At 36.8% G+C, this 24,100-nt stretch overlaps 1 protein-coding gene across 1 annotated transcript in view; it reads left to right on the top strand.

The window, feature by feature from the left end:
- The first annotated feature begins 1,767 nt into the window (after positions 1-1,767).
- nsg2 (neuronal vesicle trafficking associated 2) overlaps positions 1,768-24,100 on the top strand; it is a 38,642-nt gene continuing 16,309 nt past the window's right edge. Inside the window, exons 1-3 of the mRNA XM_051877593.1 lie at positions 1,768-1,965; positions 2,437-2,595; positions 8,717-8,836. Of these exons, the coding sequence (XP_051733553.1) occupies positions 2,467-2,595; positions 8,717-8,836 (249 nt within the window). The 5' untranslated portion in view covers positions 1,768-1,965; positions 2,437-2,466. The remainder of the gene's footprint in view (positions 1,966-2,436; positions 2,596-8,716; positions 8,837-24,100) is intronic.

The following is a 24,100-nucleotide window of genomic DNA, read 5'->3' on the forward strand; positions in this document are numbered from 1 at the left end:
ACACAAATCATGTCAATAAACCAATTATCAGTCAGTGGGTCATTTAACCACGTATATGGAACTATTTATTTGGAAGGTTTTTGTATTTAAAATGCACAAATTCTCATCATTTTTTTGTTTTCGTGTAATGCAAAATTTTTTGTCAGCCCTAAACTTTTTGACCTAATACTGGTATATTTACTTGAATTATGCCCTCTGAGATTTCACAGTAATAAGTTAATAATTAAGCCAGTCATCTAACAATACATTTGCATGTTCATGGGTCTCTGGAGTCGGTTATTGGTCACATGACATGCAGTTAAACAAATAAAATATTTCATAATCTTGATTTTTTTTTTTTTTTTTTAAATGATTTATTTTAATTTAATATGATTTAATTAATTAGCTTTTCATTAAATTCACAAAACCCCTGCAGTCTTGGAAACCCTGATGCACTTCATGTTGTTGATAAAGAATGAAATATATATATTTTTTCTCTTTGTATTTTTATGGTACAAGATTATACTATTCAAATCAATGTGATAAACGAGTTAGGTCAAAAGTAATCCAAAAGTAATCTAAAAGTAGTCCGATTATATTACCTAAAATTTGTGATGTAATGGATTACGTTACTAACTACAATTTTTGTCATGTAGTTTGGAAACAGCACTCACTCTAAAAATGACTGTAAAAAACTAAACATTTACACAGTAAAATACTGTTTTCCACTGAAACAGTATTATACCATAAAACAATGCATTCTGGGTAATATTTGTCATTTTAAGAAGAGGCCTATAGGCTGCTTTCTCCAAAATGACAAATAATATTACCCAGAATGCATTGTAATATACAGAAGTAATATACTGTAAAAACAATGTATTCTGGGTAATATTTTTGACCCTGGACCACAAAACCAGTCATAAGTCACACGGGTATGTTTGTAGCAATAGCCAACAATACATTGTATGGGTCAAAATTATTGATTTTTCTTTTATGCCAAAAATCATTAGGATATTAAGTAAATATCATGTTCCATGAAGATATTTTGTAAATTTCCTACCGTAAATATGTAAAAAAAAATATTTTTGTGAGTGGATATGCATTGCTAAGGACTTTATTTGAACAACTTTAAAGGCGATTTTCTCAATATTTTGATTTTTTTGCACCCTCAGATTTGAGATTTTCAAATAGTTGTACCCTTATGACTGGTTTTGTGGTCCAGGGTCAAAATGACTAATAATATTACCCAGAATGCATTGTTTTTACAGTATATTACTGTTTCAATGGAAAGCGATATTTTACTATGTAAATTTAAAAAGCAGAAAGATATCCGCTAGCATAATCTAACCTGTGCCTGCAAATCAGTTAAATTCTGTATTAATGTGCCAATTTTTCTTACAACATCCTACATTTACAGTAGGCAAATTAACTATATTTGTATTTATTATGATAAATATTATTGGTAATGCATGTTATTATTATTAATGAGCACTGAACACTTATAATAAATATAAAAACATTAAATAAAATAATAATATGTTATTTAGTTTACAATTAATGAACAAGTCTGCCAAATAATAGTTCATAATAAAGTTTTTACATTATAATACATAATGCATTATATTACATAATAGCCTTCAACCCTAAATGAAAATGCTTCTGCACTTCTCTCAGTTTTTCACTAGATGGCAAACAAGTCAGCTAATGTGGGTAAGTATTGAGCTTCAGGGTTTCCAAGGGTCGGGCAAAACAAATGTAGGGTTTCTTTTAGATCCCCCCTAGTGGCTTGAGTGTAAGTGAGGGTTTGGATGCTGCGCGAGGCCGTCAGTATCTGCATCTCTCGCATCAGCGCCACACACACATACACACTCACACATACACACACACATACAGCATCTCCATCTCGACGCTCCACCTGCCCTCATCAGCAACCCGAATTTAAACTGTCTTTGAGCCCATAAAAAGCGTGAAAGTTGACCGCTTTCGGTGAGTACGCGTTTAAAAAACATCTTTTCATCTGGCGCGTGTTGTGTTTGGGTGGGAGATAAATTGTTGTGACTGGTAAACCAGCCATAAAAGGGGCGCGGATGCTTTATTTGCGCTGTGGCTGATGTTTCGACACCTGGATTTTAGACAATATAGTTCAACTGTGCTGTGTTTTTACCCCTTTTATCTCAAAGATCAATGTACAATCCTTTACTTTTATTTACAAGCGCAACGTTTGTGTATTTTAAAGCATTCGCGTGCGGGCTGACATCAGACAGACATGCGTGAGGTGTTTACCAAACGCTTTGATATATAAGGTGTGCTGTAGCTCTGCATGGTTTATTGATGTGCCAGAGGTGTATAGATTTTTTGTTTTATTATTAAAGGTGGTCGATATGTGATTTAGAGCCAAGGCTGGGAGATTTTAAATTGGTATTTTACAAGTGTTTTCAAAATCCTCTGCATTTATAGGCTGGTGAAAAGTGCAATAATCCTTTAAAGATGGTTAAACTGGGGAGTAATCTACAAGACAAAGGAGCGAAAGCTGTTAGTGTTGAGGATGGCTTTCAAAACGTCCCCCTCATCACGCCCTTGGATGTTACTAATCTTCAGTACCAAGCTCCTGACAAGGTAAGGAAAATTGTTCTTTAGGTATTATATAATAGGTCATTCGACCTTTCATCAGGTCATAAAAACATATCCTTCATCTAATGAAAAATGACTTCCAAACCGGTTGTAGTACCTAGAACAAATAATGATAATTAATCCTATGTGTTAAGTTAAATAGTCATGCTTTTTTTATTATTATTAATACGATGTTTTGAGTACACACTTATAAAAAAAAGGTTCTAAAAGGATTTCAGAGCGATACCATTGAAGAACCATTTTCGGTTCTCCAAAGAACCATTAAGTGAACAGTCCTTAAAGGATTAGTTCACTTCAGAATTAAAATTTCCTGATAATTTACTCACCCCCATGTCATCCAAGATGTTTATGTCTTTCTTCAGTCGAAAAGAAATTAAGGTTTTTGAGGAAAACATTCCAGGATTTTTCTCCATAAAGTGGACTTTACTGGGGTTCAACGGGTCGAAGGTCCAAATTGCAGTTTCAGTGCAGCTTCAAAGAGCTCTACACGATCCCAGCCGAGGAATAAGGGTCTTATCTAGCAAAACAATTGGTCATTTTCTAAAAAAATAAATAAAAATTATATACTTTTTAACCACAAATGCTCATCTTGCTTGCACTGCTCTGCGATGCGTCACGCATTACGTAATCACGTTGGAAAGGTCACGCGTGACGTAGACGGAAGTACAGAGACAGTGTCTACAAAGCGAACGTGCAAAGACTAAGTCAAACACCCTTTACAAAAAAGGTAAAACAACAATGTTGGACAATTTTGAAGTTGGAGGAGAAAATGAGATGGAGTTTTTCACCCCTACCGAGGTACTTCTGCCTATGTCACGTGTGACCTTTCCAACGTTATTACGTCATGCGTGGCGCATCGCAGAGCAGTGCAAGAACAGCATTTGTGGTTAAAAAGTATATACATTTTTATTTTTTTTAGAAAATGACTGATCGTTTTGCTAGATAAGACCCTTATTCCTCGTCTGGGATTGTGTAGAGCGCTTTGAAGCTGCACTGAAACTGCAATTTGGATTTTCAACCCGTTGGTAGCCATTGGAGTCCACTATATGGAGAAAAATCCTGGAATGTTTTCCTCAAAAACCTTAATTTCTTTTCAACTGAAGAAAGAAAGACAAACATCTTGGATGACATGGAGGTGAGTAAATTATCAGGAAATTTTAATCCTTTAAAAGAACAATTTTTTTTCTTAGGCCCTGTTTACACTAGTGCATTTTCATTTTAAAACTCTGTGTTTAAACTAGAATGCACTAGTGTAAACATGGCCTTAGTGTGAAGACAATTTTATAAAAAAGCCTTTTTCCACTATAAAGAACCTTTTGCGCAATTCAAAGGTTCCATGGATGTTAAAGGTTCTTCACTGAACCATCAATGCCTATAAAGAACCTTTATTTTTAAGAGTGTATTGTAAATACTATAATTTTATCATTTAAAATCCTGTCTGAGTGCTTGATTTTTACACAATATTAAAAGATTTCACTGTTTTCTCTAAACATGGTGGTACAACCCTCTGCTTTTATGGTTGGGTTGCCATCCGGTGTGCATTAGGGCACGAGCTGTGACACTTTCTGTTTTTGGTGCTTCGGCCCTCATTTGGGATTCTGCTGAGGATGGTGCAATCATTCTTTGCACCTACTAAATGAAGTGGCCTGTCACTCTGGCCAAACCTGTGCACAAGCCAGTCACAAAAGCACAGACTGTCTTATTTTAAGGATTGCACAGCAACCCCGCCCCCATCCTTTAGGACTGCCATTGGCCTGCATGACAAAGAGCAAAAGCCATTTTTTCTTTTATCTCAGCCGTCATATGGATGCTGCATCCTCTGTTTAATGCTGGCTTAGAGGTGAAGAGGATGTGTTGGATTATTAACATGTTTATTAACGCCACCTGGTGAGCCTTTCTTCTTCTCCTTGTGGAAGCTAGTGGCTCTCAGAAAGACTATGCATTAGTAAGCAGGCAACAATTTGTGCATCATTATTGTGGATAAAAATGTCATGCAAAATGAAATCATTTTGTAAATATAGTATTTATATTATTTTACAGCTTCATTTTAAGATACAGTCGTGTGTGGTGGTCACTGAAATGAATTAATATATGAAGAGGATAAAAACAAAAAAATATTGATTTTAATAATTTTTCTCTAGACCACCATATTTCTAAAGGTTGCTAAAAAGATTTTTTTCAGGTCAGTTAAAGGATTAGTTCACTTTAAAATGAAGATTTCCCCATGATTTACCCACCCTCAAGCCATCTTTGGTGTATATGACTTTCTTCTTTCTGATGAACACAATCGGAGTTATATTAATAAATATCCTGTTGCATCCAAGCTTTATAATTGCAGTGAACGGGACCTGTGAGTATGAAGCTCAAGAACGGGCATCCATCCATCATAAACATACTCCAATCCATATTTAAAGGAACACTCCACTTTTTTTGAAAATAGGCTCATTTTCCAACTCCTCTAGAGTTAAACAGTTGAGTTTTACCTTTTTCGAATCCATTCAGCCGTTCTCCGGGTCTGGCGGAACCACTTTTAGCATAGCTTAGCATAGTTCATTGAATCCGATTAGACCGTTAGCATCTCGCTCAAAAATGACCAAAGAGTTTCGATATTTTTCCTATTTAAAACTTGACTCTTCTGTAGTTATATCATGTACTAAGACCGACGGAAAATGGAAAGTTAGAGACATTTGTGAGAGACGCTGCGCAATATCATTGCGCCTGCTGCACCCATGGTACGGCAGCAAATTCCTTGATTATTACGCCGGAATGAGAGTATAGTTCCTAGCCATATCGGCCTAGAAAACCGCAACATTTCATTTTCCGTCGGTCTCAGTACACAATGTAACTACAGAAAAGTCAAGTTTTAAATAGGAAAAATATCGAAACTCTTTGGTCATTTTTGAGCGAGATGTTAACGGTCTAATCGGATTCAATGAACTATGCTAAGCTATGCTAAAAGTGGTACCGCCAGACCCGGAGATCGGCTGAATGGATTCGAAAATGGTAAAACTCAACTGTTTAACTCTAGGGGAGTTGGAAAATGAGCCTATTTTCAAAAAAAGTGGAGTGTTCCTTTAACAAGTTATAAAGTAAAATATCTAGCTTCCGCCAGACCGCCTTCCGTATTTAGCTTACGAAAAAAGCGTAAGTTGAATACAGAAGACATAGGATGTAGTATAAGCGTTTTGAACTGCGAGAGGCGTTACACTTTCTTCGTAAGTTGAATACGGAAGGCGGTCTGGCGGAAGCTAGATATTTGACTTCATAACTTGTTAAATAAGCCACCTAGGATGGCTTGAGGGTGAGTAAAGCTTAGGGTAATTTTCATTTTAAAGTGAACTAATCCTTTAATGTTCAAATCTAAAGACGTGCGCTCCTTGCAGGACACTGATCCCCTGCTTACATGACATCATATTTCAATATAGTTCATATGTAATTAACAAAACTGAGATTGCAATTATGTAACTTTCCAATAAATAAGAGGAATGAGAAGGGTAATATAACAGAATAATGGCCCTTAGCCTCAGTCGGAAAGATGACAGAATTTTTCTTATACAAATTATTTCAAAGTGTTTTGTCAAATACATCCAATTATACTTCGAAAAGAAGACCACTAACCATAATTTTCTTGTATAATGTCAGTAGTTCAAGAGTTCATATATATATATATATATATATATGTGTGTGTGTGTGTGTGTGTGTGTTATTTAAATTAATAATGCTGGAGTTGATACAGTACTTAAATGACTAATATAATACCTCAGAGATTGTAAGATCGCTCAATTGCTAAAAAAAAAGTTTAAAAAGCATGGAATAATTTGTTCAGATGGTTAAAAGCAAATTATAATCATTGTAAGTAAAGAATTTAGCATCTGAAGTTGCTGTAATGCATGCACTTGAATTTCTGTCATGTAAACTTGTTCAATGTAAAAACTATTAATTTTGCATGCTGACATTACAGTCTTTAAGCAGGACAAGGATCAGCCCTGCGGGAAATCATTATCTTACTCTAGAGGTCTGCAGATAGCAATCAAGCAGTAATGACTGCAAATTGTTTGAAAGCTGTCTTAGCATTATTTATTTTATATGAGCCAAGTTAAGAGCACACTCTTTGAAGAATTACATTTATTTACTGTAATGAGGTGTGTATATTCATTAAATGGATATAACAGAGAGTTTTTGTCAGTTATTGGACACCATAACTGAAAAACAAAAAATATGGATTTAATTTTCCAATATTTAAGTTAGGATATTGCAAGGACAAGGTAAACCATGCATTTAGTTGTGGGACCACTGCAGATGCTTGTTTCATTTTTTCAGCTTTTAAAATGGTTTCCTAAGGGGACTTGCATATGGAAACATTCGGTCAGGATGTCTTGTTTTCATTGATTCCATTATCATCAGACTACCAAATTCATCATCTGCTAATTGCATGCAAAAACCACAAGATGCATTTCATCAGCATCTCATCATTATTCAAAGCATTTTTCAATCAGGTAGGTTGTCATATCAGCATACCAGTACAGCACTCATATTGGAGAGGATCAATCCATTACGATCTGCAGTAGTCCTTGGTGTTGACACTATCGATGCTTGAATCAGCAGCAAAAAAGACAATGCGCAACCTTGCCTGGAGGCAGAGGTTGCATTCTGGGGGAGTGCAAAAACCGAATAACAATCCTAGCGATAACAGAATGCCTCACATAGATCAGGAGAAGGAGAGAGAAATGGAAGCAGACAAGATGGTTATTCAGGGGGAAAATGAAATGTCAGAGGGTTTGGGAAGGAGACAGATAAGCAGTAATTGCAGAGTTCATGACAAGTGGTTAAGCTTCATCCAGTGGTCTACAGGACATTAGACTTAATCAACTTCAGGGTTTCTAGAAAGTAAGGTGGCAGGAACGGAGGTCAACACTGAGATGTGTTATTCCTCCATCTGTCACCACACATCAGCCATGGTTGGGGAAAATTTGCTCCTTCCCAGTTCATTAGTTGGAATATGACAGGAGGAGGAATTTACTGAACCACAATTAAAGGATTAGTTCACTTCAGAATTAAAATTTCCTGATAATTTACTCACCCCCATGTCATCCAAGATGTTTATGTCTTTCTTTCTTCAGTTGAAAAGAAATTAAGGTTTTTGAGGGAACCATTCCAGGATTTTTCTCCATATGGTGGACTTCACTGGGGTTCAACGGGTTGAAGGTCCAAATTGCAGTTTCAATGCAGCTTCAAAGAGCTCTACACAATCCCAGATGAGGAATAAGGGTCTTATCTAGCGAAACGATCGGCCATTTTCTAAAAAAATAAAAAAGTATATACTTTTTAACCACAAATGCTCATCGTGCACTAGCTCTGCGATGCGCGTCCACGACTTCACTCATTACGTAATCACATTGGAAAGGTCACGCGTGAAATAGGCGGAAGTACCAATCCAGTGTCTACAAAGTGAACGTGCAAAGACTAAGTCAAACGGCCTTTACAAAAAAAAGGTAAAACAACGATGTCGGCCGATTTCGAAGTTGGAGGAGAAAATTTATTTTTTGCCCTATCGCAGTACTTCCGTCTACGTCATGCGTGACCTTTCCAACGTGATTAAGTAATGCATGGCGCATCACAGAGCAGTGCAAGACGAACATTTGTGGTTAAAAAGTTTATAATTTTTATTTTTTTTAGAAAATGACCGATTGTTTCGCTATAGATTAGACCCAATCCTAACCGCATCCATATTTGGTTTTGAAATCTGAATAAAATAGGATTTTTATTAAAGTGTTTCAGTTTGAATGGTCTGAATGGTTTTTTAGCAGGGTTTTTCATCATCTGGGATGCAATGTGATCTACCCAGTCTGATTTGTCATGATTGAGTGCTTTTGTGGCAATAGGCTTTGATTTTGGAAAGGCCAATTGCGACAGCGTTACTGGAAGTCCTTGTTATCTCAGAGTGTCTGTGAGATCAGTGAGTTTGACCAATTTAAGAACCAGCATGGAGTTTTATCATGAGAAAGGCCTAACATGATTATGGACATTATTGATTGGAAGGTACTGGCTTTATGGTACTGTTATCAAACTTTGATCTTAATGGAATTAACTGTACTTCTCTTTGCAGGTGGTGGTGAAGACACGAACTGAGTATCAGACGGAACAGAAGAACAAGGCCAAGCTGAAGGTTCCGAAGGTGGAGGAGTTCACCATCAGTGTGACTGATGGTGTTTCTGAAAGGCTGAAGGTATAGCTGAACTTCCTTTGTCATGAATTATATGCTGTGTCAGTTCTTTTTTAAAATTGGCTTTGTTCTTTTTTCTTCCACTTTTTATTAAAAAAACACCATGGCTGGTCAGCAAATGTTATGGGTGCTGGTCTCCAGCATTGAATTTATTTGAAAACCAGATTCACCAATAAGGCTGCATGCCCACTAAAGCGTTTTTAGCCAGCTGAAAATGCTAGGTGCTCTGCTGAAAACGCCTAGCTGTGAGCAGTTGCGAGCGCTTCGGCAGCACAGTGTTTTTTTCAGTTGAGATGCTTTGCTTGCTATGATACGGAATATCCGCGGAAGTGTTAGTAGTATCTCATTTCACAGATAGTTTGTTTCTGCACTGGTTCTATATAAAAATGTCAGTAACACTTTAGTATATGGAACACATAGAAACTATTAACTATGACTTTTCCCTCAATAAACTCCTAGTTTACTGCTTATTAATACTTAGTAAGGTAGTTGTTAAGTTTAAGTATTGGGTAGGATTAAGAATGTAGAATAAGGTCATACAGAATAAGGCATTAATATATGCCTTAATAAGTACTAATAAATAGCCAATATTCTAGTAATATGCATGCAAATAAGCAACTAGTTAAAAGACCCTAAAATAAAGTGTTCAAAGTACAATGTAAAATATTTGCTCTGGCTCTTGTTTTAAATGATTTTGTTCTGTTATTATGCTGCTTGTTGTCATCTGTTGGCGTTGTACAAGCAGAATGTGGCGGTTGGTCAGTGTTGTATTTGTCCCGCCCCTCCTCCCATGTGATTGGACGGCTGGGTACAAAGTGACAGTGATGAGCGCTGCGTTTTACCCAAAGTTGAACATTCTTCAACTCAACGCGATTGGTAAAAAACAGCAAGCGCTCAGCGCCCTCGTTACGCTCCTGGCATTTTAAAAACGCGACGCTCCCATTGAAAACAATTGGAAAAATATGCTAGCCTTGGAAAAAACTCTTTGCTGGACACACGGCCTAAGACCACACTGATGAACCTGTGAAACTAGCACAAAACCCACCCAGAACAGCATGGAAATTCACGCTGAACTAAGTAATTTTTTCTAGCAGGGCTGTATCCAGGGTTAGCATATTCAGAATATTCTCTCAGTACTACCAGAACATGGTTTATGTTCTAAAGGTCTATTCTTTCAAGTGTCATTAATGCTGTAAAAAAAAGGCAGTCTTTGTTTCAAAACTCTTTGCTTCAACTGTTTGGAATGAATCCTGGAAGTAGTTCAAGAGGCTGTCGGGTGATAGAGAGTTGTTGGCAGTGTGAACTTAATGCAGAGCTGGAGAGTCTGAAAGGACGTTTTATCTTAGAAGTGAAGGTCGTTGGAGAGGCAGATAAAGAAAACAGCAAACATTGGTATAAAGACTGACTTCCTTCTTAAATAACACTAAATGAAGCTGTCAGCAGTCTTGGAATCGCAATGCACTATGAAAAATATAACATTGACATATACAGAATGTTTCCACAGACACAATCAAGACGTTCTTGTCTGAGATCCTCCTTTAACGGCGCTCGTTATTTTTTTGAGGTACTGAAGGAAACATCCCGGAGCTTTCTTGTATGAGCTTGTAGTAGGAAACTCTTCCTGAGGTTGTTGTCTAGAACGAGTCATTCAGAGTGCAGAAAGAAAACTGCAGGGTGATCTCGGCTGCGTAGCCTCCCAGTTGGATTTTTATCATATTCCCTGCTGTCGCTCCACCTGCAAGTAAAGAAGGAATGTTCCCCCTCATTAAATGTTCAAAACAAAAGAGAGTTGTGGTCTCTTGGTGTCGTATGCAGCCAAGTGGAACATATTAACATATCATGTTAAAATAAATGTGGTATTAAGACAACTTAATTAAGCAGGGAGTAGGTCTTGTGATTTGTTTGTTCTTAGTGTATTTGGGTGGGAGGTTTGGCAGACAAAGTGTGGCGAAAAGGAGTTTGGCTTTGATTTCTCAACTATACTAAGTGTTACACATATTCACTAAACACATGACTATGTATTTTTATTGTTGTTCAAAAGATAATGTCATTACTTATGTTGGATTTGTTGCACTGTTAGTTTTACATTATATCAGTGTTACATAGCAAAAAAGAGTATTCAGTGGGAAATAATGTAGGATGGACTTTATTTTATCCATTAGGATTTGATTGAATCTTGGGAAATAGACTGTGATAGTTGTTACTAGTGCTAAGTGTAATCCCTAGTCCTAGGTATTTAATTTAACACTTACTGATTTTAACGTGGTAGATGATAAAACTTTTTTTAAAGATTTTTTGGGCTCTTTTGACTTGGGGCAATATGCAACCCACTAGAAACCCCCTATGCATAGATTGCAAAATCAGAATTGTGGTTTCAGAGACCAAATGATTTTGCATTCAGATCAGGTTAAAAAATTATGCTATTCGTTCTTTAGAATAATGTTCGCTGATGAATTGTGCTCAGTAAGCTTTTAAAGAACTGATGTAACAGACACATTAAGAGATCCAGGAACACACCCCTGCAGATTAGGGGTGTAACAATATTCAAACCAAACCTAAAAACCACGATACACCACCCATGGTACATACCGCGTTACTCTCATGGCGTACCGAACGCCCCCCTGCCTCCTGCTACCCCAACCCAGCCATGGCCCACTTTACCTTGTGTCAAAAAATTAATTTTTCTCCTTTGACATTTGATTAAATAGTAATTAGGGGTGTAACGGTACACTTATTCGGTGCGTGTCTTACAGTGCTTGTCCACTGGCGCGGAGTGAGCAGAGCAGAGCGAGCGTTTTCAGTTAATTCCTATGGAAATTGAGCTTCACGCTCGCACAGTGCATTGTGGGATTGACAGCCGATCGGAGAAAGCATTTAGAAAAGCCGAGAGCATCAAAGGGTTGGGCAGTTCTCGACTTTATGCAAATATCAAGTGAAAAATGCAGTCAGCAGCCAATCGCTGTGAGGTTCAGGTCAGTCTAGAGCATTTAAAAATATGAAGGTTGTGCCGGAGTTTATGCTGGATTTAGTGCGTAAATCATATTGTTTACACATTAGACACTTTGCAGTTGTTATATACATGTTAAATATTGCAGTTTGGATGCTTTCATTGTGCATTGACAGCACATCTTTACTTGGGGCATTTGGAAACAAAGCTTGCCTATTTCCAAATGTAATTGTGCGCATCTCTGATGATTATATTGTCCATGTGTCCAAAAAGCATAGAGACACATCCCAAAACGGAGGCGTTATAGCATTGTCAGCAGCACTGAGCGGAATTTTGCTGCTGTAGCAAGCATTGTCAATTCATTCCTCGCTCACGAGCGTCAAGCTCAACTTCCATAAGAATTAATTGAAATGCTCATTCTGGTCTTCTCGCTCTGCACCAGTGGACATGCACTGTTATCCGTACACAATAAATACAGCATTGTAGCCTAACCACCATCAACCACCAATAATCGCAATAAGCTCAGCGTTTTGTTACTTTCGATAAGAAACAAAGTGTCATCTTTCAAATTCTGTCCATTTTATCATGAAATTCTAACAAAAAATGCCATTTTGATTCTCTTTAATGTGGCGTGACAGATCACAGTACAGGCGCCTCAGTTGAAGCAGCAGTGCGGAGCGCGATTGAACGCGATCATTTCTTTCTTTTTAATACTTTTACAGAATAAACATGAATGAGCATCTACGAAGGTATGTTGAAAGATACAGTACAACTTACTGAAATGTATCATATCATCTTGTGTAATCGCTCAATCAGTGTTTCAACAGCGGAAAGACATCAATAAAACAGCTTGTAAGCAATGTCACTTAGCATTACATTTACCTCAAGCAAGTCATTCAGTGTCCACAGCTTGTTAGTTCATCAGCGAAATTAACTCTTTCTCTAAATATATATACTATATTAGCCTATTTATTCATTATATTTTGCTTAACCCGTTAGATATGTCTTGATTATTTAATGTATGATAAATATATATAAATCTATATAAATCTGTCATGAAAATGACAGCCACTGTGTAAATGACTATATTTCAACAACGAATTAGAGTAAAAACATAATTTTATAATTATATTTAGAAGTTAATGCAAAAACTGCCTTATGTACAGTTTACATGTTTTCATACAATGTTATTTGAGTGTTGATTATTATATCTAAAAAATAAATAGCAACTGAATTTAGGCCAATAGTTTGGGCTCTGAAACTTTAATATTATAGTAATTTGCATGTAAGGGCTCCCTATGTAGTTTACAGCATTAGCAGAGTTTTTTTTTTTTCATCCTTAAGAAACTGAATTCATTTAATTGAATTTATTTAAAGATGCAATTTGTTCAGTAAACCACTGTTTAATAAAAAAAGAAACAATTTTATGTTTAGCCTGCTGTACCGAACCATGACTTTAAAACCGAGGTATGTACCGAACCATCAGTTTTGTGTACCGTTACTGCAGATCCTTCAGGCAGTGCTGCAAACCAATTAATAACCTGCCTGAAAAATAATAAAGCTTCCTAATGGAGAGAGTCTGCACACACAAAGACGCACACATTCTAATGCGCAGTGCAAAATAGATACCCAGCTAATCCTCAGACGTAGCTGCACAATCCTCGGTTCAGACACACATCCCATAGTTGAGTGGATGTCAAGCCGACAGTAGACATGAGGGACGGCAGGAGAGAGAGAGAAATAGAGGACATTGAGCTGAAATGCTGCCCCGTCAGTCTCGGCATCTCTGGGAGAGCAGCAGAATAAGAATGAAGGAGAGGGGTTGGGTGAGTGGCAGACGTGCTCGCTTGAAGGACCACTCACATCCTGGCACACCCACACTGCACTGCCTTGGCCCTTCGGCTCTTGTTTAGTCTACCATTTTAACATCTCTGGGGAGAAAATGAGAACAAGAAATAAAAAAGAGGGAGAAAAGGACTGCTACACCGGAGGCAGCAAGTCAGAGAGAGAGAGAGAGAAAAAAAACACCTTAAATGCACAGTTAAGCTTTTATGAGACCAGAAATAGAGTGGGCATATTTAAAATTGTGCAGTTTTCACTGTGCTGTACACATATTAAATGAAGCTGCATGTCATCTTTTTGCAGTTTTAACAACAGCTATGTTCTTGTGTGAGGCTAGTTGATTGGCACATAACCAAAATACATTTAATACAATAGCATGTTATGTTTTCTTTTTGTTAGTGTAAGGCCAGTTGATTGCCATATTCATATCCATGATATTTGCATGATATTCCAAGATACTTCAAATAAAATAAAGTTACTGTGATATATGTCTATGGCAGCCTTTTTCCGAAGCAAAATAAAAAATTAAAAAAGGTAATTGCGACTTTTTATCTCACAATTCTGACGTCTTTTCTCAGAATTGCGAGATTTAAACTTGCAATTGTGAGTTATAAAATCAGAATTGCATAATATATAGTCAGAGTTGTGAGATATAAATTCAGAATTGCGTGATATAAACTCGCAATTCTGAGAAAAAGACGCCACTCTTTTCTCTTTCACAATTGGACATTATAACACACAATTAGAAGTTTATAAGTTTAATAAGTTTATATCCCACAATTCTGACTTTATAACTGACAATTCTGACTTCATAATTCGCAATTCTGACTTTATATCACGCAATTCTGACTTTATATCACGCAATTCTGACTTTATATCTCGCAATTCTGACTTTATATCTCGCAATTCTGACTTCATAACTCGCAATTCTGACTTCATAACTCGCAATTCTGACTTTATATCTCGCAATTCTGACTTTATATCTCGCAATTCTGACTTTATATCTCGCAATTCTGACTTCATAACTCGCAATTCTGACTTTATATCTCGCAATTCTGACTTCATAACTCGCAATTCTGACTTTATATCTCGCAATTCTGACTTCATAACTCGCAATTCTGACTTCATAACTCGCAATTCTGACTTTATAACTCGCAATTCTGACTTTATATCTCGCAATTCTGACTTTATAACTCGCAATTCTGACTTTATATCTCGCAATTCTGACTTTATATCTCGCAATTCTGACTTCATAACTCGCAATTCTGACTTTATATCTCGCAATTCTGACTTCATAACTCGCAATTCTGACTTCATAACTCGCAATTCTGACTTTATATCTCGCAATTCTGACTTTATAACTCGCAATTCTGACTTTATATCTTGCAATTCTGACTTTATATCTCGCAATTCTGACTTCATAACTCGCAATTCTGACTTTATATCTCGCAATTCTGACTTCATAACTCGCAATTCTGACTTCATAACTCGCAATTCTGACTTTATATCTCGCAATTCTGACTTTATAACTCGCAATTCTGACTTTATATCTCGCAATTCTGACTTTATATCTCGCAATTCTGACTTCATAACTCGCAATTCTGACTTCATAACTCGCAATTCTGACTTTATATCTCGCAATTCTGACTTCATAACTCGCAATTCTGACTTTATATCTCGCAATTCTGACTTCATAACTCGCAATTCTGACTTTATATCTTGCAATTCTGACTTTTTAACTCGCAATTCTGACTTTATATCTCGGAATTCTGACTTCATAACTCGCAATTCTGACTTCATAACTCACAATTCTGACTTTATAATTCACAGTTATGTTTATATCTCACAATTCTGAGAAAAAAAGTCAGAATTGTGAGATAAAAAGTCACAATTACCTTTATTTTTAATTTCATGGCAGAAACAAGCTTCCATATATGTCCAAAAGACAATGGTAATACCATGGTATTTTTTGTTACCGTTTGACCCATTAGGTCAGTTGATTAACATATTTATGTACCAGTTTATTTACATTGTATTCTTAGGTACTTTAAAGTATACAATGGTACATTACCAAAAATGTTAATGCATGGTGAAATGTCCCTAAAAAACAGCAACAACAAACAAACAAAAAAAAAAAAGAAAAAGAAAAAAACCTGATAAAACCATGGCATGTTTTATTTCTTCTCCTTTTTTTTAGTGTGAATTGGCTTGTCATATTAGGCCAATTGATTGCCATATTCATCTATGATATTTACATGTTTCTCTAAGATACTTCAAATAATTCCATGCTATTACCATGGTACATGTCCAGAGGTCAATGGTAATACCATGGTATTTTTATTACCATTTGGTTAGTGTGAGGCCTATTGATTACCATACTTATGTACCACACATGTGAAAAAAGTATGTGTAAAAGGTGATATTTATTGGAATATTTATTGAAATCAATGGTTTCCTTGAAGAGCACAGAGCAAATGTATTCTTCTAGCTGAAATGACTTTGTTGGTGCAAAGTAACTCATACTGTCATTGAAAGAAAGGAGACTGTCATGCAGAGAGATGCATTTGAGGGCACACAATCCATTTTTGTATAATGCTGCCAATCCATTCTCCCTAGTCATGCAGTAAATTGTCACTGGGCGTTTGCTCGATGACAAAATAAAGTACCCAATCATGTGGGAGTGCCAGGAAACAGAGACGATTGTCACCCACCCTAAAGTCAGGAGACCATGCTATGCTGCCGTCATGCTGAATTGCTTGTAGCATCCCCCTACAGATGATGGCCATTCATTGGATTTGACAAATCGTTTGCTTGGGCAAAACCATATGTTGTCAAGCAGTGACCCCGGGTAACATAGGGGGCAGTCGCTGTCAGAGTGATTGATCGTGTTGAGTGATGGTGATTATAGTCTCCAAAGGCAAGCTGGAAACACACAGCCCCAGTTTTTACATGTTCTCTCTCTACTACCATCCAAAAATATGTAGAATGTTACTATATTTGAGATTTTCAAAAATGAAAATTCTTTCATCATTTACTCACCGTCATGATGTTCAAATTTTCTTTCTTCTGTGGAACACTAAAGAAGATATTTAAAAAATCTTTCAGCTGTTTTTGTCCATACAGTAATAGTCAGTGGGGTCGAAAAGCTCCAACAAGGACATAAAAGTGGCTTAAACGAACTGGAAGATTCTTCAAATATTTTATTTTGTGTTATGCAGATGAAAGACATTCATACAAGATGGTAACAACATGACAGTGAATAAGTGATGACAGAATTGTCATTTCTATAGGTGAACTCTCCATTTAAGACTTTTATCATTGAAAAATCTATATTGATAGACCGCTAGTTCAAATATATCATGTCTATGGTGGGTCCAGCCTTTTAAAATATATATAAACACTACACTGAAAAAAAATGGTATAGAGACAATTTTCATTCAAATATTGCTAGTAAATTTCACAAACAATTACAAAGAAAGAAACGTCAAGTGACACATTAAATTAAAAGTGAAATTTTGAAGAAGAAAAGCTGAAATAGTATTTTTTTGTAAAACATACTCCAATAATCCTTATTTACAACTTTGAAAAATCATTTTTTCTGTGTACTGTACTTTTTCACTTTGTCCAGAATTCACTGCATCAACCTATATGCGTCATAAAATAGTTCAGTATTACATCACACTTTTGTATCTCAGTTGTGCAATTGTTGTATTCTGTGAAGTCAGAGACGTCATTAGAGTTGAATGAAAAGCTTAGGCAATTTACTGGAGTCGTTTGTCACGTTAAATGCGACAGTGTATTTGAACTGCTACGGGACGTCCTGTTCTCTGTTCACTGCAACACAGATGATTTATGACACCAGATGGCTTTTCCTTTGTTTGAACCCTGATTAATCTCACCTTCCACCACTGTTGGAGAATCACATTCATCTCCTTTGTCTAGCTTTGTAGATAGAAATATCACCCACTTATTGATGTAGACAGCTAGCATGTCGGCCTAATATCTCAACAGCGTGTAAGATCACATATTTGAACGCTTTTCTTTTATCAGGCTATAAGGTCATGTCTACACCAAAAAATATTTGATACACCTAGATTCGGCATGTAAACATATTGGCATGCTGATGGATTTTTCCTTGAGAGCATGTCTATTTTGACAACAAAACTGGAGAAAAAACAGATAATTTTTTCTTAAGATTGTTCTTAAGACATAATTTAAGAAGTATTCATATTCCTGAAAAGAATGTTCTTAAAAATCATCGTAAATAACTTTTTAAAGTTAGGATAACCTCCAACCTGTCTTAAATCCCCAAAAGTAAGATGTTTAATGAAATTATTGGGTTGTAGGGCTGGGACAATATATCGACGCATCGTGATTCGTGGATCGATTCTGATATTTTCCGAATGCATCACGATTGTCTCCCAAATCAATTCTGAGCTTAGTTTTTAACAGCAGATGGCGCTCTAGGCTAGTTTTTAACCGCACACTCAAATGCTCACGAAGAAAAGCGCTCGTGCGTTTGGCTGAGTCTGAGAATGTACTTGCACCTGCGAGATTAATGTAAACAGCCCACTGCAAACACCCTTGTAATTCGCTTCAACCTTTTCGAACTTTATGAATGATTATTTTATAAAAGGCTCAAGTGGTGTGTGTAAGGACTTGGAAGCAAGCAGAGTACGGCTGTTTCTAAAGCACGCAGTGCCATCTGCTGTTAAAAACTAAGCTCAGAATCAATTCCAGAGAGAGAATCGCGATACATTTGGAAAATTTTGTTTGGCTACATTTTGGGGGCGGAATAGGATAGGGGCGTGTTTGTTTTGGAGATATAATATCAACACATAATATCAATAATGTCAAATATCAACAGCATTTCTCAGAAATTGCTTAATGTAGTTCCAAACGTAGGTTCGGGAGGAGCAATTCAGTCCTGTCAGTCCTGTCAATCATCATTACGAGCGTATATAAGCAGAAATTATTCCAGCATCCCTGCTCCTCCCCATCTCCATCTCCACCTCTATTTCTATTATTCCCCCTCTACGCAGTACTGTTATAGGGGGGGGTTAACTCGGAGCTCAAGCCGAGCCTCGGGTTCGAGCCTCCTTCGAGCACAGCAAGCCAAGTTTGTTTTACCATTAACCATTCAGACTGAATGGGCAGGCGAACTCGTGAACTGCACCTTTAAATAAAGATTTTCATGAATCCGGCCCCATGTCAGGGGTGAGGTTAAGGGTGGCAAGGTTCCTTGCCCAAGAGAAATTAATCTAGTTTGTGTCCACACTATAGTGTGATCTAATACACAATGCAGATCACTTTCTCTTGAGTCACACACTTCCTGTATGTGGTGTCCTAATGGAATTCAGGCTATACCAAGATAAAAGATGCATCTTCATAGCAGACATTATTACTTATAAACCTGCACTGATAATAGATGAGAGGGTGAATCTCTCGGAAACAGTCAAGAACATGTCATATTTGACTTTCAAATCAAAAGAAAGTTTTGATTAAAAACATATAATAAAATGATTTTCTTTTGTGACATATTTTTAAAACATTCATGTAAAAAATGGTATTGATATATTATTTAAAGGCGTGATTTTCCCCCCCAAACCAGTTCAGCGGAAATCCCGCCCTGGATTAACACAGTGTAGAGCCCTAGAGTGAACACATTTGAAATCGCTAACATAGTGGACTCACGGAAAAAATACATCAGTTATCATCATTTTTTTTTTGTTTTTGTTATGACTAATTACTCAGCATCATCTGTATTAAAAAGAAAATAATCACTTCATCCGATGTTTTTGAATAAAATAGCCTTGACAGCCTACTTACTGGAGTTCCTCAACTACTGCCTGAAGAATTGTTCTCTCCCGCCACCCGATTTGTGTGTGTAGGTGATGTGCGCGGTGGACCAAACCACTGTGAGGCAAGGGAGGGGTGAATCAAAATGTTTCTAAACTTAAAACGCCCATTTGCGTTTGTATTGTTTTACTACTTAGACAATTATTTTAAGTATATATCATTTATTTTCAATACTTAGCTTGGTTTTTAATTATATTTTTTTGGGGGGGGACAGCACTCAGATGGGGGCGGTTTACGCCCCTGACCTCAGCCAATGAAATTGGTTGCAGGGCGGGGATTTCCGCTGAACCGTTTGGGAAAAAACATCACGCTTATTTAAAGTAGTTGTAAAGTATTTATACATCATGTTTAGCCAGTCTTTATACTGATGTAAATAAAATCATTTTACTACAGTAATACATTGAAAATAATCAGAATGGTGCAAAAAAAAGGAAAAAAAAAAAAAGAAAAAAAAGAGAAAAACTTAAGGTCCAAAAATAGCCTTTTTTTGTTTTTTGTTTTTTTGCAAAAGTATTTTTTAATTTGATTTTGATGTGAAATATAGAAATAATAATGTTAAAACACTACTCATGTAAACTAATTTTCTGGAAGGTTCCACGTTTTTAGTATGCCATTTTCTTTTAAGCCATATGACATCATACATTTTGAGAGCCTTCATTTCTTTTCGTTATGATACAACTTTACAGGACCTGTCAGAAAAATTTGCCAATGCTGGTAAAAAAAATTGCCTGCAAGGTGGCAAAACACACATTTCACAGTATCTGACTACACAGCAGAATGAGTTCACATTATTCTATGACACTGTTGCCTCTCTTGAGCAAAAGCCTCTTACCTATGCACCTATGGGGTGCTTGGGGAGCAATTAGTAGTATGGAGCAGTTCTCCCTACTGCACTGTTCCTCTCTCTCTTTTTGTCTGTCTTTTAGCGCACAGTGTTAGCAGGGCTAATGGCCAAAATGCCCACAGGCTCACTGGTGTGAGAGACACAGCCCTGGAGAGGCAGTCTTGTTATTCTGCCATATTGTTGATTACCCCCCACAGAAGCCTTCTAGCTCTACAGTGGATCTGAGAAGCAGTTAGCACATCGCAAGTAGACTGCACTTGAAAGGAAGTTAGATTAACACTGCATTATTACTGACAGATACAACTTCCCTTAAAAAAAGTCTAGACTTTTAAACTTTTTTGTACACCCAGGGTGCCCAAAATATTATGATTGTTTTGTGAGGGTCCTTTTTCCTAAATTATGAAGGCAGTCAGATTTATTTAATGTGTGAAGATCCATTTATAAATTTGTGAGAAACATATTAATTGTAATATTATTAAGGCAAAATATTTTACTTATTAATTAGCTTTTTATTGTTATTAAAAGAAAAAAAAAGAAACTATTTTATGTTCTGTTTTCCCCTCTATCAAAAACATACCGAACTTTGACTTCAAAACCACGGTGCGCACCAAACCATCATTTTCGTGTACCTTTTTTTTTTCTCTTCCTGTTAAAAAAATAAGGCTGTCAATAAAATAATCACATTTAATCTCATGATTTCCAACCAGTAAGAAATTAATATCTTAAGGCCATATCCACACAAAACCAGAGCTTTCCCTATCGGACCTTTTTTTTTTTCCTCGTCTCCAGAAATATCTGTGTACACACAAAACCACTGAAACCGACTGAAAACAATGTAGTATACATGACAGACCAGTATGTGGCACTGTAATTCTTCCACAGAAATACACTAAAAATGGAGAATAAGACTTGGAGCATGCGCATAAACCTTGTGCGCTGTATACAAACTTTAGTAACGCTTAGAAATAAAGCTTTACTTCAGTAAAGCTAATAGGCTCAGTAGCTTCTGCGGCATGAACACAAGCATGTAGTCCGCTATTGTTGTTGTTGTTGCTGTTACATGACGTAGCGATGTCTGACTAGGGTTGAGATGTGAGGGGATGACATTATTGTTTCACAAATTATATGGATTGGCTGTACACACAAAAACGCAAGGGTGTCGTTTTCAGATTTATCCACTCTGGGACCCGGTTTTAAAAAAAATAGTGGTTTCCGGCTCCCAAAACGCTGGATCCGTCTGGACGAAACGCCAATACGATACAATTTTTTTTTTTTTTAACATATACAGCTAAACTCTAAGCTAAAAGTTCCGCTGCTTGCGAGGCGTGTCTCGTTCGTCTCTCATTAGCAATCGCTCCAGCGCCCTCGTTCAGCTCCAACTTCACTCGGTCCTGCTCTGCTTCATACTATAGTAACGTTAATAATCTCATCCATGAACATGATTTCTGCTCGAGTCCCATCCCGATTCTTTCCCACTGGCTGTGAGGTGAAGACGACATCTCCCAAGATTCCGCGCTCAAACTCGGTGTCATCAAGCTACGCCTGTGTTTTGGATAGGCGACTTCTAGCGGCGAAAAATTTACATATTGTAGCTTTAAGCATAAATGACCAGTTGAAACAGTCTCATTTAAGTTATGTTTTTGCCTCTTTAATGGTGGTTTTAGCATGACTACATTGGTCAAAGTGGTCTACCTGCAACAATTTAAAGTTTAACCATCTTTTGTTATTTATACACCAGCACTTAAAATAAAAACAATCTTGGAATTTAGACTGGTCTAGACTTTCATTATTTTCTTGACATATTGTTGGAGTAAAGTCAGTCAAGGACTAAGGGTTTCGTTCAGTATTTTCAGTCAAAGTATCTTGCTGGAACCATTTTATAGCCAGAGCTGCTTTTAGAGTAGCTGGCCAAATCAGAGAATGCGTGTTCAGTTGTTTAAAATGTTTATTAAATTTTTTTTCACTGTTGTGCAAAATTTTGGGGTCAATACCATTTTTTTTTTATGTAGATATTTTAACATTACCACAACCAAAATGGAATGTTTGGAAAATGTTTTGAAATAGTGTTTTGAAATTGGAAACTTTTAACTTATAAAATTATTATTTTAGCTATATAGGGCCAGATTTACCATACAGGGCAAATTAGCGTGAGAGCGCAATTTAAAAAAAGCGCCGATGGGAGTGGAAAATTCTGCGTGTGATCTACTGACGACACACAAATTAAAGAACACAGATGCAGTCGGATTATTTCCATAATGACCAACGCAATCTACCAGTTAGCGTCTAGTTAGGGCCCAAGCACCGATGGTGTGAGGACCCTATTGTAATTGCTCAGTCAATTCTTCTTCTTCTCCGAAATGAATCGCATTTTTGAGGGCCTAAACATGCTCGAAAACTCATAAAACTTTGCACACGCTTTAGAAGTGGTGAAAATTTATGTCTGATATGGGTTTCAGAATTAGGTGTGGCAAAATGGCTCGATAGTGCCACCTACAAAATTTCAATTAAGCACCCTTCGCGCTGTGTTTCACGTACAGGTATGAAATTTGGTAGACACATGTAACAGCCCAGTACCTACAAAAAAGTCCCTGGGTGCAAAATCTGAAAACCGAACAGGAAGTGAGATATTTTGAATTTTCTCTGCAAAATTTTTGCAGTTTTTGCCATTTCCAGACGTTGTACTGTAACGAACTCCTCCTAGAGATTTTATCAGATAAACTTTTTTTTAACTTACAGAATTATTACTTTAGCTATATAAGGCCAGATTTACTAATTTACAAATTAGCGTGAGAGCGCAATTCCAAAAAAGCGCAGATGGGAGTGGAAAGTTCTGAGTGTGATCTACTGACGACGCACAAATTAAAGAACACAAACGCAGCTGGATCATTTCCATAATAACCAACGCAATCTACCAGTTAGCGCCTTGTTTAAGACGTGTCTTTTTTGGGTGTAGTAAATAATGGCGCAAACACGAGTAAATTGACGAGCGCAAACCTAAATTTTTAATTGCATCTAAATGGGAATCTCCTACAAATGCTTATGCAGTAAGGTCAGCCGCAAAAATAACCGTGTCCACACCTTTTCAGTGCTATTTTTTTCACTGCGTGTCTTTAGTAAATCCTGACAGTAGTTTTTTAATGCCAAAAGATGGTCTGCGCTGGTGCAAACTGTTAGTAAATATAGCCCTTAGATTCACCACATTTGCATATCAGCTTTTTTTACTGATAGATCAGGTTGCCAAATGTTGATACTGTGAAAGAACAAATACTATAAGATGTTTGGAAGTCTCAGCTTGTCCCATACAATGCATTTTCATGTTTCTTAGAGCTGTTTCCTCTGTCACAGTTAAAACACGAAATATCTTTAGAATTCTGTGATAAAAGACTAGTTCAAAAGGCTCTGGGTTACATTTTTTCAGCAGCTCTCTTTTCTTTTCTTTTGAAATTTTTTTGGGGGGGGACTTAAAGACTTTGAAGGATTCTTCAATAAATAGTTTTGTCTTTTAGATTGTTCTTTTGTCCCCTTCAATTCGGGTATCTCCAAAGAGACCCAGCCTAATTGGCTCATATTAAGACACAGTAATTGGAGCTGAACTTGACATTTCTCTCCTATCCCTGAGGAGAATTCTTTCATTTGTGTCACTTCTCCTTCTCACTTTTTATGAAATGGAAAGGTATTTCTATTCGTGTAGAGAGCCACACTACTGAACAGCGTTTCTGTGTTAATAGTTGCCAAGATGGTTTTGGCTTACTCAAAACATTTGTTATGAATATGT

Source organism: Ctenopharyngodon idella, chromosome 21, assembly GCF_019924925.1.
Source record: "Ctenopharyngodon idella isolate HZGC_01 chromosome 21, HZGC01, whole genome shotgun sequence".
Taxonomy (NCBI): domain Eukaryota; kingdom Metazoa; phylum Chordata; class Actinopteri; order Cypriniformes; family Xenocyprididae; genus Ctenopharyngodon; species Ctenopharyngodon idella.